Below are 15,989 nucleotides of genomic sequence, written 5' to 3' on the forward strand. Positions count from 1 at the left end.
CAAAGTGCTGGGATTACAGATGTGAGCCACTGTACCCGGCCATAATACATTTTCTTTGTCCAGTCCATTACTGATGGACATCGAGGTTTCTCTTGCATTTTAAAAATAAGAAATGGAGGCAGCTAGTAATAAAAATGCTGTAAGTACAAAATTAAAATATGAGGCTGGAAAGTAGACCTATATTCTACAAATTACCTACTGAAGACTTGCTGTGTGCTAGGGGCTGGGCTGGGCACTAAAAATTAAAGGGGAAAGACTAAGTCTCTTTCCTCTAAAAGGTCGCAGTATGGTGGGGGAGGGAGACAAGGAGAAAATCTAATACGGTGAGCAGGACGAGTGCTGAGACAGGCTTGTCAAGGTGTACTAGGAGAAGGGATCCAGAAGGACTTCAGTGAGGAGGGGGTGCTTGAGTGAGGCCCAGTGCCAATCAGGAGTGCTTTTGGCTGCAAGTGATGGGCAATTTGATTCGCAGTGTCTTCAGTCTTAACAATGTTTAATTATCTCATGAGAATTCCAGAGGTTGGTTGCTTGGGGTTGGCCTGGCAGCTGAACCATATCATCAGGCATCCAGGCACTGTTCATCTTGTCACTTAGGTGGTGTGGTGCTTTTGCCACATGGTTACGAGATAGCTGCAGCTGCACCAGGCATCATAAATGGATTCAAGAAAGCAAGCATGGGGAAGCCTGCAAGGCAGGCTGGGGAAGTGGATGGTTTGCTTTCCAGCCTCTCTAACGGAAGGTAGCAAGGGTGAGGAACTTGAACAATCACTCACCCAATCTTGTCTGCATCAGCAAGGAATGACTGGAAGTTCACCAGATGATCAAGGCAGGGAAAAGCATTTCAGGCAGAGGCACACACTGTGTGAAGACGCAGAGGCAAAAGACTCCACGGCATGCTTTCGGAGCACCAGGTAGTTTGGCATAAATTCTATGTTTTAAGCAGAACAGCAGAATGGGAAATAGGAGAGGGGGCCCAGCTAGGTGGGCTCTAGCTTGAGCAGGGCTTCTAATGCCTGGCTGGAGCCTTTATGCTGAGGGCAAGGGAGGACTCGCTCAGATTTGCTCTTTGGAGTGGTCCTCCCAGCAGCTCTGTGTAGCAAGGATGGAGACAGATGGGGCCAGAAGCAGAAAGACTGAGAGAGAAAGCCCTGCAGCCACCCAGGCAAGTAGGGCAGGAGCTTGAACCCGGGCAGTGATGGAGGGATGGAGAGAAGAGAAAGGAATCAGAAGAATTGTGTGCTGTTGGGGTATTTTTAGAGACACAGAGAGGAAGGATGGTGGGGGCTGGTGAGAAGGAGGGGGAAGCAGCCTTTGCCACTGTATGAGTCTCTGCAGTGATGGTGACTGGTGGCTGGAAGGGAGTGCCCAGTCCACAAAGGTGCCTGCCCATCCCTCTGGGTGAAGCCAGCTCTCTGCTACTAGCCTCCATTAGCAAGCCCGCTCTCTGTCGCCCCAGCAGCTCAGAGCCTTTTGAGCTTCCTCCCCTGAATTTCAGATGGTACATTCAGGGTCTGCGACTTTTGTTATCGCCCTAAGAACACAAAGCTGGGAAGGTCCCTTATGAAGTCAGAACGGCTGTGTGTCTGCCAAGCAAACCTGATCCGCCCCAGCCTTGGATCACCTGGCTTCCTTCAGCTCGGTAGACAGTGAGGATGAGCTCGGAAGGGGGAAGGCCAGAAGAGTTTGGCTGCAGGCAGACCCTCTTCTCCATCCAGCAGACTTGTCAGGCACCTGCTGTATCCCAGGACTATTTCTGGGGCACAGCAGCGAACCAAGAATTTAGAGTTAAAAAGAGAGATGGATACTAGTCGGCTGTATGTTTTTGAGGTGCATATTCCAAAATGCAAACTCTTATACAGTCAGAGCTCGTTCTAGAATCCTCCTCAGGGCATATGCTTTTTGTGCATACCCTGTGATTAATATATATAGTTTTTGAGATGGAGTCTTGCTCTGTCATCCAGGCTGGAGTGCAATGGCGCGATCTCGGCTCACTGCCGCCTCCACCTCCTGGGTTCAAGTGATTCTCCTGCCTCAGCCTCCTGAGGAGCTGGACTACAGGCACTCACCGCCACGCCCAGCTAACTTTTTGTATTTTTAGTAGATACAGGGATTCACCATGTTAGTCAGGCTGGTCTCGAACACTTGACCTCAGGTGATCTGTCTGCCTAGGCCTCCCAAAATGCTGCGATTACAGGTGTGAGCCACCACTCATGGCCTAATACATGTTTTTAAAACTAAGTTCTGAAAAGCTGTTTCCCCATGGTTGCCTTTTTGGTTGACCACTGGGTGAAATACTTGGCTTGCATTTTTGCACCCACTTGAAGAAAGATAGCACAGTCTGAAATACCAGAATCGAGAGGCAACTGATGGTCTGTCAGGACCCAAAGGCCAGACCCAAGACCCAGGACCCAGTCCAGGGAGGATGGTGGGCTTTGTTTCTTCCTCCCTGTGCTTGGCCAGTGATGCCCCCAGGCACTGGCTGGGTTATCGGGGATGGAATCAGAGGATGGAAATCATCACGGGGTGGTGTCTTAGGATGTCAGTGCTGGCTATTGGGTGGCACTTTGAAACCTTGCAGTTGACCCAAGGTTGTACTACAGGCGTCTGGCAGAGAGCAAGAGCTGTCTTCTCCAGCATCGGAGCCAGTCCATAGCCCCAGCTGCAGGTGCTGATGTGCATGTCCAGGTGGTGTGGCTTCCACTCCAGCCAAGACAGAGATGAAAACGTTAGTTGAATTTCCAGGAGCCTCACCCTGGAGACAACAGAGGGTGGGTGTGGTGATGGGGAAGGGCAGAGTGCTGTGGGAGACTGGAGTCAGGGAAGGCCTCTTCTAAGGAAGGGTGTGGATGGGGCTGGGCCAAGGGACTCCCAGGGCAGAGCTGCTGGTGTGGGGAAGGCACAGGTGCAAGGCAAGGCAGAGCTCACTGGACATGAGCCAGGAGCACAGAGCACAGGGAAGAGGGCAGAGGGGAGACCACACAGGGCCTGCGATCAAGACTCCATGCTAAACACAACAGAAAACTGTGGAAGGGTCTACGCTGAAAGCGACAGGATCTGACTCATGCTTATTATTATTATTATTATTATTATTATTATTTGAGATAGAATTTCCCTTTTGTTGTCCATCTCGGCTCACTGCAACCTCTGCCTCCCGGGTTCAAGTGATTTCTTGCCTCAGCCTCCCGAGTAGCTGGGATTACAGGTGTGTGCCACCACACCTGGCTAATTTTTGTATTTTTAGTAGAGACAGAGTTTCTCCATGTTGGTCAGGCTGGTCTTGAACTCCCAACCTCAGGTGATCTGCCTGCCTCTGCCTCCCAAAGTGCTAGGATTACAGGCGTGAGCCACCATGCCCGGTCTGTTTTTATTATATTTTTAATTGTGGTAAAAAACACACCACATAAACTTTCCCACCGCACCCACTTTCAAGAGTACAGTTGAGTAAAGGACGTTCACGTGGTGCAGCCATCACCACCATCCATTTCCAGGTTATTCTCATCCGGCAAAATCGAAAGTCTACCCCATTAAATATGGAGTCCCCATTCTCCCAGCTCCTAACAACCACCATTCTTTCGGGCTCTAGGAATTTGACTCCTAGACTCCTCAAATAAGTGGATCTGTGGAGTATTAGTCCTTCTGTTACTGGCTTATTTCACTCATCATAACACCCTCCAGGGCCTCCTGGTTGCAAGTCACAAAGGGTGACAGATGCCAAGCAGGACTCGTGCTTTCAGACTTAAGTTCCTGGGGAGACGGTGATACTAGGTTGGACACGGAGGACTCTGGAGGAGGGGCAACCTTGGCGGCAGTGGGAGGTCGGTGTGGAAGGAAGGACCAGAGTTAAGTACTGGACCTGTTCTGTTTCAGGTGCCTCTGCGGCATCCAAATGGGCAAAGCCAATAGGCAGATATTTTGGTTTTCTGTTGCCGTGCAGCGAACTGCCCCAAATGTATGACAGAAGCAACACGCATGATTTCGTTTTTGTCTCATGGCTTTTATTGTGACTCGTGGCTTTGTGGGTTAGAAATTCTGGAAGGGCTTGGATGGGCGGTTCTGTTCCTCACAGCATCGGGTGAAGCTGCTGAAGTCTTGTCCGGAAGGTCCATGGTCTGGTGCCTTGGGTGGGGGTGGCTGGGAGGCTGGGCTCAGCCCTGACTGGGGCATCCACAGGTGGGTCTTCAGCCTGACGTGGTGGTTGGACTCTACGTGGTGGCTAAGGGTCCCAGAGCCAACCCTACGCAAGATTGAACGGGAAGCAGCCTGTCTCCTAAGGCCTGGGCTTAGAAACTGCATGGGGTCATTTCTGCCATATTTTATTAGTCACGTAGTTGACAGAGCCCATCCAGATTCAAGGAAAGAGATCACAGGCCACCTCTTGATAAGATAAGTAACAAGAATTTACAGCCAACTGGACAGCAGATAGAAAGATGTGGGTTTCAGAAGAGGTCCCATCTTCCCGCCTTCCTTTCTTCTCCTTTTTCCTCCATGTCCCTCTCCTTCCCTCTCTCCCTCCCTTTAAAACGTGTCTCTAGAATACCTACAGAGGGCCGGGCACTGCTGTGAATGGTAAGGGTACGGCTATGACCAAGATCTCTGCTTTTCCTCCTCTGGGGCTTAGAAACCAGGCAACAGCAGGCAAAACCATCAACCAAGCAAGAAAGACCCCCAGTAGTGACATGTGTTAGGCGGAGAAGTGGGAAGGAGGGTGTGGGAGACAGCTCTTGGGCAGCCATTGTACATCAGATGGACCAGCTCAGCTGGAAGGCCTTGCTGAAGGGTGATGTGGGACAGGGAGGGCTGGCCGCGCATGTTCAAGGCAGAGGCAGCTGGTGTGAAACCCCCGGTGGGAGTGAGCGGGTCTGGTTTGAGAAACAGGAAGAAGGGCTGTGTGCCACGTGGGTGGGGTGAATGGGGAGAACGTGGACAGTGGTTAGAAATCAGCTAACAGAGTGCTTTATCACCCCATGTGGGAGTGTAGATTTTATTTTAAATATTTTGGGAAGACTCTGGGGGTTTAATCAAGGTAGGGGCAGGATCTGATTTTCATAAAAGGTTAATCTGGTAGCTGAGTGGAGTCCTAGTGCGAGCTGGGAGACCAGGTAGGAGGCCACCGCCGTGGTCCAGGCGAGAGAGTCCGGCTGGACAGGTGGAGACAGAGAGCCACAGGCGGGCTAAAGATACAGCTTTGGAGGCGCATGGTCAAGATGTGCTGCTGGGCCGATGGCAGGGGGCGTGGTTATGGGAGGAGGAGGGAAATAAGGATGACACCTGGAGCTTTGATGGGCCACCTGGGAGGAGGATGTCGCTGATCAGACGGAGAAATGGGGAAGGTGGGTTGAGTTTGAGATGTGTTTTAGACACTCAAGTTGCCCGTGGAAACTATGAGCCTGGGCTTCTTGGGAGTGGTCCAGGCTGGAGATTTAGCCTGGGAAGTCATAGGCCCATAGTGGGTATTTACAACCAGGTCCTGGGAGAGAGCCCCGGGGCTCATGTGTATAGAGAACAGAAAGGGACCCAGGAAGGAGCTCTGGACCGCCGGCCAACATTAAGGGGCAGAGCAAAGGATGAAACAGCAAAGGAGATGGGAGGGACCGGCCAAAGAGGTAGGAGAGCCCCTAAGAGCCACAGCAGCCAGGGAACAAAGTAGAAGAGAGGGATCTTGGTTCCCGGCCCCACGTGGTGGATACCAAATGCACAGTGCTCAAGTCCTATATGTAAAATGGGGCAGTATTTGCATGTAACCTACCCATCCTCCCGTACACTTTAAGACCTCTCTAGATTACTTCCAATACCTAATACGATTGAAATACTGTGTAAATAATTGTTATACTGTACTGTTTAGAGAACAATGGCAAGAAGAGAGTCTGTACATATTCAGTACAGACACACCCAACCATTTTATTTTTTGAATTTATTTACTTTTATTTTTTGAAACAGAGTCTCAGTATTGCCCAGGCTGGAGTGCAGTGGCACAACCTCGGCTCACTGCAAACTTCACCTCCCCGGTTCAAGTGATTCTCCAGCTTCAACCTCCCAACTAGCTGGGATTACAGGCACGTGCCACCACTCCTGGCTAATATTTTGTAGTTTTAGTAGAGATGAGTTTCACCATGTTGGCCAGGCTGGTCTTGAATTCCTGACCTCAGGTGATCCACCTGCCTTGGCCTCCCAAAGTGCTGGGATTACAGGTGTGAGCCCTGTGCCCAGCCTACTTTTTGAATATTTTTGATCCATGACTAGTTGAACCCATAGACACAGATCCCTGGATACAGAGTTTGGCTGTATCTAGGGAGGGTTCTGTATGGAGTTCTAACGCAGGCTGCGTGTCTCAGTTACCTATTGCTACGTAAGAGACTACCCCAGAGCTCAGCAACTTAAACCATGTACATTGATGCTTTCATAGTTTCTCTGACGTGTGAATCCAACTACAGTTTTAGCTTGTGTCTGTACAGGGCCATTCCCAGGCTGAAACTGTTGGCGGGGGCTGCATTCATTTCAAGGCTTGACTTTGAGAGAGGTGGCGGAGGATTTGTTTCCAAATCTACTCATGTGACTGTTGGCAGGATTCAGCTGCGGCTTGTTGGACTGAGGGTCTGAGTTCCTTGAAGCACTGAGGGTGCTTCGCAGCATGGCAGCTACCGCCTGTCTTACAGGAGAAGATGAGCAAGAGGGATAGCAGGTCCTTTGCAACCTAATTTCAGAAGTGACTTCCCATGTCTTTTGCCATATTTTGTGAGTTGGAAGCGGGTCATTAGGTGCATCCCACATTCAAGGGGTGGGGACTCCACAAAGGGGTGACTGCAGGAGCTAGGGATCATTGAGGGTCATCCTAGAGCCTGCTGCCACAGCCAGGGAGTGGAGGAAGCTGAAGAAGTGTGCAGCCTGAAGCGGGAGAGGGCCCAGGGCTGAGCTCTGGGGCCCTGAGGAGCCTGACAGCTCAAACGGTGGCAGAGCAGGAGGAAACTGGGACAAGGAAGAGACTGAGAAGCAGGGAACAGTGTGTAGGTTTGGGGAGCAACACAAACGAAAGTCATTGCTTGCAGTTTTCAAAACTTAGTTCTCATCTAAGCCCTCTCAGACACGTGTTAGTATTCCCATATTCCAGATGAGGAAACCGAGGCTGGGCGAGGGTTGTAGGGATGGAGAGAATTGGATGGGTTCAAAAAGTGCTCGTTCGGGATGGATTGCAGGGAAGGGTGGGTGAGGCAGTGAGCAGGATCCTGGCAGACAGGATTTGGTGGTTTCTATGCAGATGGGAAATGTTGCGAGGTCTCCTTATTGTTCTGTCGGGGGTGACTCATCCAGATTGGCTTCCATGAGACCTGGACTTGAGTGGGGCCTCCACGGTGGCTTGGAAGCTGCTCCCCACCACAAGCCATTTTCTCTTCTCTTGCAGCTTTGGATACCTCCTGCCTTTGGCTGTCGACCCGAGTATGACAACGGATTGGAGGAGATTGTCTTTGGCTTTGAACCCTGGATAATTGTGGTCAACCTGGCCATGCCTTTTTCTATTTTCTACCGAATGCACGCAGCTGCCTCCCTCTTTGAGGTCTATTGTAAGATATAGTCTGGGTCCACAAGAGACCGAGGAGTGAGCTAACAAGAGAGTTCACTGGAACCACCTGGGAGTGGCCAGGTTGGACAAATATTGCCTGACAAATATGAGAAGGGCCGCCTTTTGTCTGCAAAGATTGCGCTTCCTGTGGGCTGGAACTGCCCGTCACCCCTGATGAGTGTAAACAAGTTAGATCAAAATCCGAGAGGTGGCTGGAATCTGTCCTTGGTTAGTTAAATGCTAATCAAGCCGAAATTATTCTATTCCCTTCTAAATGATTTAGAAGAATGTGATTATGGTTTGGGAAAGAATCTCTCCAGTTTGTTTTTCATAAAAAGTGTTTTCTGTGTGTCATTTATCATGTGACTCCATACAACCTTCTCCTGACCACCTGCCTAATAATTTATACTTAAAAATTTTATCCTTCTCAAAGCTGATGAATTGTGACACAATCACATTGAGCTGATATTGTTTCTGCATAGGTTTAATTTCTTGAAGTTACTTTTATCATCTGGATAGAAATTTGTGTACAGGCCAATATAAAAATATATTTCTTATCTGAAATGTTGGCACATTTTTGTGATCATTTTGAAGTATTTTTAAAAAGAAATTTCACTGTTCTTTCAGTGTAAATACATACATGTTTATTGTAAAAAAAATTGAATATTTCAGAAAGGCGAGAGAAAAAGTCACGTATGTTGCCACTGTTCAATTAATGATTACTTTTTTTTTGAGACAGAGTTTTGCTCTGTCACCAGGCTGGAGTGCAGTGGTGTGATTTTGGCTTACTGTGACCTCCACCTCCCAGGTTCAAGCGATTCTGCTGCCTCAGCCTCCTGAGTAGCTGGGACTACAGGCGTATAACACCATGCCCAGCTAATTTCTGTATTTTTAGTAGAGACAGGGTTTCACTATGTTGGCCAGGATGGTCTCGATCTTCTGAACTCATGATCTCTTCCCACCTCAGCCTCCCAAAGTGCTGGAATTACAGGCATGAGCCACCGTGCCTGGCCAATATTTACTTTTAATATCTTGATGTATTTCTTCCAACCATGTTGATGTGATTCTTTTTGTTGTCATTATTATACTTTTGAATGATGATGCAACATATTTGATTTTGTATTCAGTTATTTTCCCACTCAACAATATGGCATAAACTTTGCCCCCATATTGTTATAAGTTCTTTATAAATATCATTTTAATGCTGTAAGATAGTCTATCAAGTGAATGTACCTTAACTAATGTAGTTTCCTATGGCTGGTTTTAGAGTGTTTATAACTTTTTGCTTTTATAAGTAACTCTGTAAAAATCAACCATATCTGTGAAGCATTTCCCATATTTAGAATTGCTTCTTTAAGATACGGAATTACAATTAGGATGCCTAGTCTAAAGATTAAGATTATAAATAGTTCAAAGGTGTCTAAGGAGTATTGACATTTAGGAGGCCTTTGTATATGTTTTTCCATAGCTATTTTAAAATTGTAATAAAATTAGTTTTCTTACTGTAAGTATTAATGTGAATATCTTTTCATTTGAGTGTATTTTTTTCAGGCAGTGAAGGCAATGGGATAGCAAGAAATACAAAGTTGTTTTCTTTTTTAATATGGGTAAAATACATTTATTTTAGAAAAAACTAAAAAATAGGCATAGATACTAAAAAACAAAGGAAATCATCATCTATACATGTCCCATCTAGAGAATCGGTTCTCCACCTGGGAATCTTGTTCCTTGAGGGGACATTTAGCAATATCTGCAGATATTTTTAGATATTTATTTTTTAAAATTAAAATAAATTTAAATTATACATAATATTTGTACATACTTATAGACTACATGTGATATTTTAATATAAACATATAGTAAGTAATAAATCAGGGTGATTGAGATATTCATAACCTCAAGTGTGTATCTTTTTTTGTTAGAAACATTCTAATTTCACTGTGTTAGTTACTCTGACATATACAGTAAATTATTGTTAACTATAGTTGCCCTTTTGTGCTACCAAACACAGTTTAGATTGTTACACTACTGCACCCAGGGATACTGCTAACACCCTACAGCACAGGGGACACCCCACCCCAAAGAGTCATCCGCCCGAGTGTCCATGGTGCTGAGGTAATCTAGCAGTAATTGCTCTTAAGTTTTGTTATCTAGGTAGCTATTAGCACACACACACAGGGTAGGCATGGCGGCTCACCCGTGTAACCCCAACACTTTGGGAGGCTGAGGAGGAAGGATCGCTTGAAGCCAAGAGTTTAAGACCAGTTAGGGAACACAAATATAGAGTGAGACTCTGTCTGTCCAACAAAACAAAAACCCACGTGAGTTGGGGCATGCCTGTAGCTACTCATGAGGCTGAGTGTAGAGGATCACTGGAGCCCAGGAGCTTGAGGCTGCAGTGAGCCAAGATCATGCCACTTGCACTCCAGCTTGGGTGACACAGTAAGACCCTTTCTCTTAAATAAATAAATAAATAAGTAAAATATGTTTTGAGATGGTGTCTCTCTCTGTCACCCAGGCTGGAGTGCAGTGGCATGATTTCGGCTCATGGCAACCTCCGCCTCCTAGATTCAAGTGATTCTCCTGCCTCAGCCTCTTGAGTAGGTGGGACTACAGGCAGCTGCCCTCATGCCTGGCTAATTTTCGTATTTTCAGTAGAGATGGGGTTTCACCATATTGGCCAGGCTGGTCTCGAACTCCTGATCTTGTGATCCATCCGCCTTGGCCTCCCAAGCTGGAGTGCAATGGCGTGATCTCAGCTCACTGCAACCTCTGCCTCCTGGGTTCAAGCGATTCTCCTGCCTCAGCCTATGGGGTAATTGTGATTACAGGCGCCTGCCACCATGCCCAGGTAATTTTTGTTTTTTTAGTAGAGACAGGTTTTCACCATGTTGACCAGGCTGGTCTCAAACTCCTGACCTCAGGTGATCCACCCACCTTGGCTTCCCAAAGTGGTGGGATTACAGGCAGAAGCCATCGCACCTGGCCAATTATTATTATTTTTTTCCAGAAGTACACGCACACCCACACTCACATGAAGGGAGTGGTTTTTAAATACACTGCATTTGTGTGTAATTTGCTTTTTTCCTCTTGATACACCAGAGTGTTTCTTCCCTATTTTGGGTCTCAGGCATCGACGCTCTGGCTTTTGTGTGCTTGAGACACATCTGGGGAACTTGTTAGGATTCCTGCCCTCCAAGCTGGAATGGCAGGTTCAGTCTGGAGTGAGGCGCAGAAATCTGCACTTTCATGAGCATCTCAGGGGGTGCCAACTCCCTTTGATAAGCATCTCCTTGGGAGTCCATGGACGCCAAGTTAGGATTACTGAGCAAGGTTCCTTGACATTGTGTATCCATGTGCAGTATGATTTTGGGTGGCTTTAAAGTACCTTCCATGGAAGGATGTACTATTCCTTACTTTTTCAAACCGTGATGTTGGACATTTAGAGATATTTAGGTGGTTCCTTTTTTTGGTCTTACTATAAACCATGGTGAGCATCTTTGTAACTGAGTCTTTGAGGTCAGTGACAAGCTGTCCTCTGGAGTGATTTATGCTGACTCAGCAGTGACCGAGCAGGAATACTGGTTTCCCCATTTTGGTTGGCATTGCTTTTGCCCCTGATCTAAGCACATGAGGGCAGGCCTGAGGCCTCAGCTGTGGGTTTTGGGCTCTGTCAAGGAGATAAAGGAGCCATCGTAATGCTGGAAACAATGGATCCAGGCTGTGGGGATGCTATTGCGGATGAGAGCAGCATCAGAAAAGCCTGCATGGCGGGCCCGGCTCCGCTTTTCCAAGAAAGGACCTAAAGATGGATGGAGCATCTCTTACCCCCAGCAGGCAGCCCCAGGGATGGCTATTTCAGCCAGGCGGTTTTTACTGCCAAGTAGTTAAGCATCCTGACTCAACCAGCGTAGGTGGCAAGAAAAATTGACTATCTTAATGTCGAGGCAATTTGCCAAAGAGGAACCAGAATGTGCAATACACAAGTGTTAAGATCTCAGGTAATAATATGGGGAATACATATTGAAATAATAATGAGTTACCACTTCCCATTTATCAGATTGACAAGAGTTGGCAAGATGTGAAAGAAAGACTCACCTATAGTGCTGAGGGAACTATGTCCTGGGCACACATATGATCAGGACAACCTCTTACTACAATGGACTGAATGTTTATTTCTCCCCTAAATTCATATGTTGAAACTCTAATCACAATGTGGTGGTATTAGGAGGTGGGGTCTTTGGGAGGTAATGAGGTCATGATGATGAGGCCCTTGTGAATGAGATTAGTGCCTGCAAGAGGGGCCAGAGAGCTTGCGCAGCCCTTGTCTGTTACGTGAGGATGTAATGAGAAGACAGCTGTCTGTCACCGGGAAGAGGGCCTTCACCAGAACCCGACCATGCCAGCACCCTGACAGCCTCCAGACCCGTGAGAAATAAGTGCCTGTTGTTGATTAGCCACCCAGCTTGTGCTATTTTCTCACAGCAGCTTGCTCCAAGTTACTCCTTGACCTGCTGTAACTGTATACAGGAGGGGCCTGTGTGTTTGGTAGCTTCAGCTCATCCCTGAGCCCGTGAAACTGGGATTTGAACTCATGTATTTCGGGTGCCATGACTCCTGCCAAGGCAGAGTGGAAGGGCAAGTGCATGGAGTCATGTCCAGGGTGACAACAGGCTCCCATGGTTCCTGTGTGTGATTTAAAACAGCACCCTTTCCACAAGACATTCTCCAAAGTGTTGAACCAAACCCACCAGCATCCTCCCACTGCCCATGCCCAGGGGCAAATTAGACCTGTTTGTCTCGCCACCACAAATGTCAGCCAAAAAATCCAGTTGGAAAATGCTTGCTACTGCCTTCCAGGTGCAAGACCCTCTCAGCTAACAAAGCCCTTCCCGCACCCATCTCCCTCCACGTCGGTCTGTGAGGTCCCAGCTCACAGCTGACCTGGTTAGATGACATGTACATAGTGGGAGCATCTGGGCGATCATGCCGGTTTTAAAAACTCCATTGCCTTTTCTCTTAATTCGTCATATCACCTTAAAAAAAAGTCAACTCAGTAAAAATGTCCGTCAAACAATGGCTCAGGGATATGCGTACAGAACAATCAAGTCAGCTGACAGAGTATCTGGCCTTTCACCCAATTATAAAATGCTGCGCTTTGCTTAGCATGGTGCGTCTCTTATTCCCAACAGGCAGCCTCAGCTGCTGTTCAAAGCCGCTGCCGACAGCTGGTTTCTCCGCCCAGAATGCGAGCCCTGCTATGAGAGCGCGCGACCTGCAGGGGGCGCCGGCGCCCTTCCCGCTGCGCCTTTCCCCGCACTTCAGGGCAAGCCTGAGAGGGGGCACCTGGCCAGGTAGGCAGTGGCCTCAAGGGGTGGGCGCAAGGTGTGCTGATTGAACTCCATTGGCTGCGCTGGGTTCCTGCAGCGTGTGTCAGAGACGCCAGTCACCACTTCCCGGCCAGGACCCAGCCAGTTTCAGCAAGGACAGTTCCTCCACCGGACCCACAAGGTCCCACTCCCTGCAGGGCACCCTGGTCCCTATCAGGCTTTGGAGGAACTTGGGGGTTACAGGGTGTTCCCCTGGTGGGAGAGTCCCTGGCATTCGGGTGTGGGTGGGACTGAGTGGGGTGGGGGAGGCTGGGGCAGCTGGCTGAGGAGGGGGCACTTCTGCTGGGTGTGATGGGGGAATGAATGCGATATTACTTCCTCCTGAGAGCAGCCGCTAAGGGGACGCTGGGAAGGGACAGGTGGGAGCAGTGTTTTAACCCACAGGTGGGAGGGTAATTCTGGCATGGTGGTTTCAGCAATCTTAGTAATGCAAGGACCACCATAACCGTGATAGTGAAGCTGCTTGTCTAAAAAATGTAAATCATCATGCCTGTAATCCCAGCACTTTGGGAGGCTAAGGTGAGCGGATCACCTGAGGTCGGGAGTTCAAGACCAGTCTGTCCAACATGGAAGACCCTGTCTCTACTGAAAATACAAAAAAATTAGCGGGGCATGGTGGTACATACTTGTAATCCCAGCTACCCAGGAGGCTGAGGCAGGAGAATCGCTTGAACCCAGGAGGTGGAGATTGCAGTGAGCCGAGGTGGTGCAATTGCCTCCCAGCTTGGGCAACAAGGGGAAATTTTTTCCCAAAAAAAAAAAAAAAAAAAAAGTAAATCAAATCAGGTCACCTGCTAAAAATAGTTCAATGGCTTTGCACTGCCTTTTTTTTTTAATTTGAGGCAAATGAGACAAAGTTTCACTCTTGTCATCCAGGCTGGAGTGCAATGGCACAATCTCAGCTCACTGCAACCTCCTCCTCCTGGGTTCAAGCGATTCTCCTGCCTCAGCCTCCTGAGTAGCTGGGACTACAGGTACACACTACCACACCTGGCTAATTTTTGTATTTTTAGTAGAGATGGGGTTTCACCATGTCGGTCAGGCTGGTCTCGAACTCCTGACCTCAGGTGATTCGCCTACTTTGGCCTCCCAAAGTGTTGGAATCACAGGTATGAGCCACTGCGCCAAGCCCTCCCATCGCTTTTAGTAGAGAATACAAACTCTTACCTATGGTCTATTGAGACTGTCACGATCTGGGCTCTGCAACTTCACCGTCTTCTCATGCCAGTCATGTCCTCTACCTCCCCTCCCCCATTGCCCTTCCTCCTGCACGGCTGCAGCCACACTTGGCTTCCACTCTTGAATATTCCAACCTTGCCTACCCCACAGGACTTTCGCACGTGCTGCTCTCTCTGCGTGCACTTCCCCTGGCTCCGTGCGATGATCCATCTTTCTCACCCTTCAGACCGTGTGTAGATAGATGTCCCTCTGTGATGAGGTCTTCACTGGCCAGCCCATTAGGCTTCACCTCGGCACCTTGTCCACCCCTTCACAGCCTGCTGTCATCTGTGATTTCCTATTTATTGGTGCTTATCCAGTCCAGTCCTGGATGGGACTGCCCGCCTCATGAGGACAGGAGCTGTGCCTCTCCTCTCCCAGGGCCTCTCTGAGGTGGTTGCGTGGACATGTGGACCACCCTCCCAGCATCAGACTATCACAGGGCTTGGAAAGGGCCAGGTCGGCCACCGCGGGCCCTGGTGATCGCCACGTTTCCTTCTCTAGTTTTTGAGACCTTGGCGAAGATCCCCAGACTCACGCCCTGACCTTCTTTCTCCTTCAAGGCACAAGATGGCGCTTTAAGCCTGGTTGTGAGAAGGAGGCCTGCAAACACATTCCTTCCCTCCGCTGCGCTCGGACCCTGCTTGCCAGGGGGTCCGTGTCTCCACCTCTCCAGAGCTTGGTGGGTGGGTTCTGTCCTCCTCCTCGGACAAGGGAGAGCCAGCAGCCAGTCACTGCTTTCTGCCGGAGAAGGAAGTGGAGCTCAACCTTTCTGACGGCAGCAAGGGCTGCCTGCAAGCGTCTGGCGGGCATCTCTGGAGCATCAGTTTTGGATGATCATTCTGAGCCAAGCATCTTTGATATCAGGGGCAAGCCTACTACCCCTTTGCTGGAGATGGGCATGGAGGTGGGCACGTGAGGAGTGCCAGCCCAGGCACTGACAAACTATGGCTCATGAGAAGAATGGATGGAGTATACATTTTTAAAGGATCATCTCTCTCTCTCTCTCTCACACATGCACACACACATGCACACACACACACACATGCACACACACATGCACACACACACACACACAAAGCACCCTTGGGTTCTAAGCTATGGGGTCTAAGCTTGAGTGTACATGCACAGAATATGCTCCAGAGATCGTACGTGGCTGACAAGCCTGACGCACTATCTGGCCCTTTATTGGAAATGCTTGCCGACCCCTGGCCTGAACCCTGAGAGGTAAGGGGCCTCTGGTGCACTGCCCTGGAGGGATTTTGGTCCCTAAATAAGAAGAGGTGTGAGGAAGCCTGCCCTTCCTCCTGGCCTGAATGTGCTTGTGAGAGGCCGTCAAGCCTGGCGCTGTGGCAGCCGGCTTGTGACCATGAAGCAATTAGCCGGAGAAGAAAGGCCGACCCGCCCAGGAGGGAGCAGGAGCCTGGGGCCACGATGACACTGCTGGGCCTCCATGTGACCCTGGAACCACCTTCCTCTGGACCTCTTGTGACGGGAGATAATTCAACGCTGTCATTGTTCAAGCGGGGGTGGGCAAACTTTTTCCATGAAGGGCCCCATGGAAAACATTTTAGGCTCTGTGGGCCATAAGATGTGTTGCAACTATAAACCTAAAGACAACCACAGACAATGTGTAAATGAATGGATACACCTATGTTCCGATAAAACTTTATTTATAAAAATAGGTGGTGGAGGCCGGGCGCGGTGGCTCACGCCTGTAATCCAAGCACTTTGGAGGCCAAAGCAGGCGGATCACCTGAGGTCGGGAGTTCAAGACTAGCCTGACCAACATGGTGAAACCCCGTGTTTAAAAAAAAAAAAAAAAA

General features: G+C 48.9%; 1 protein-coding gene across 1 annotated transcript in view; it reads left to right on the plus strand.

The window, feature by feature from the left end:
* The window catches only part of OTOP1 (otopetrin 1), a 50,817-nt gene that overhangs the window by 25,811 nt on the left and 9,017 nt on the right, over window positions 1-15,989 (plus strand). The window contains exons 6-9 of the mRNA XM_032253831.1: window positions 7,397-7,556; window positions 7,691-7,783; window positions 12,748-12,909; window positions 14,727-15,078. Of these exons, the coding sequence (XP_032109722.1) occupies window positions 7,397-7,556; window positions 7,691-7,783; window positions 12,748-12,909; window positions 14,727-15,078 (767 nt within the window). The remainder of the gene's footprint in view (window positions 1-7,396; window positions 7,557-7,690; window positions 7,784-12,747; window positions 12,910-14,726; window positions 15,079-15,989) is intronic.

This window comes from Sapajus apella, unplaced genomic scaffold (genome assembly GCF_009761245.1).
Source record: "Sapajus apella isolate SASKATOON/1434 unplaced genomic scaffold, GSC_monkey_1.0 scaffold85, whole genome shotgun sequence".
Classification (NCBI taxonomy): Eukaryota; Metazoa; Chordata; class Mammalia; order Primates; family Cebidae; genus Sapajus; species Sapajus apella.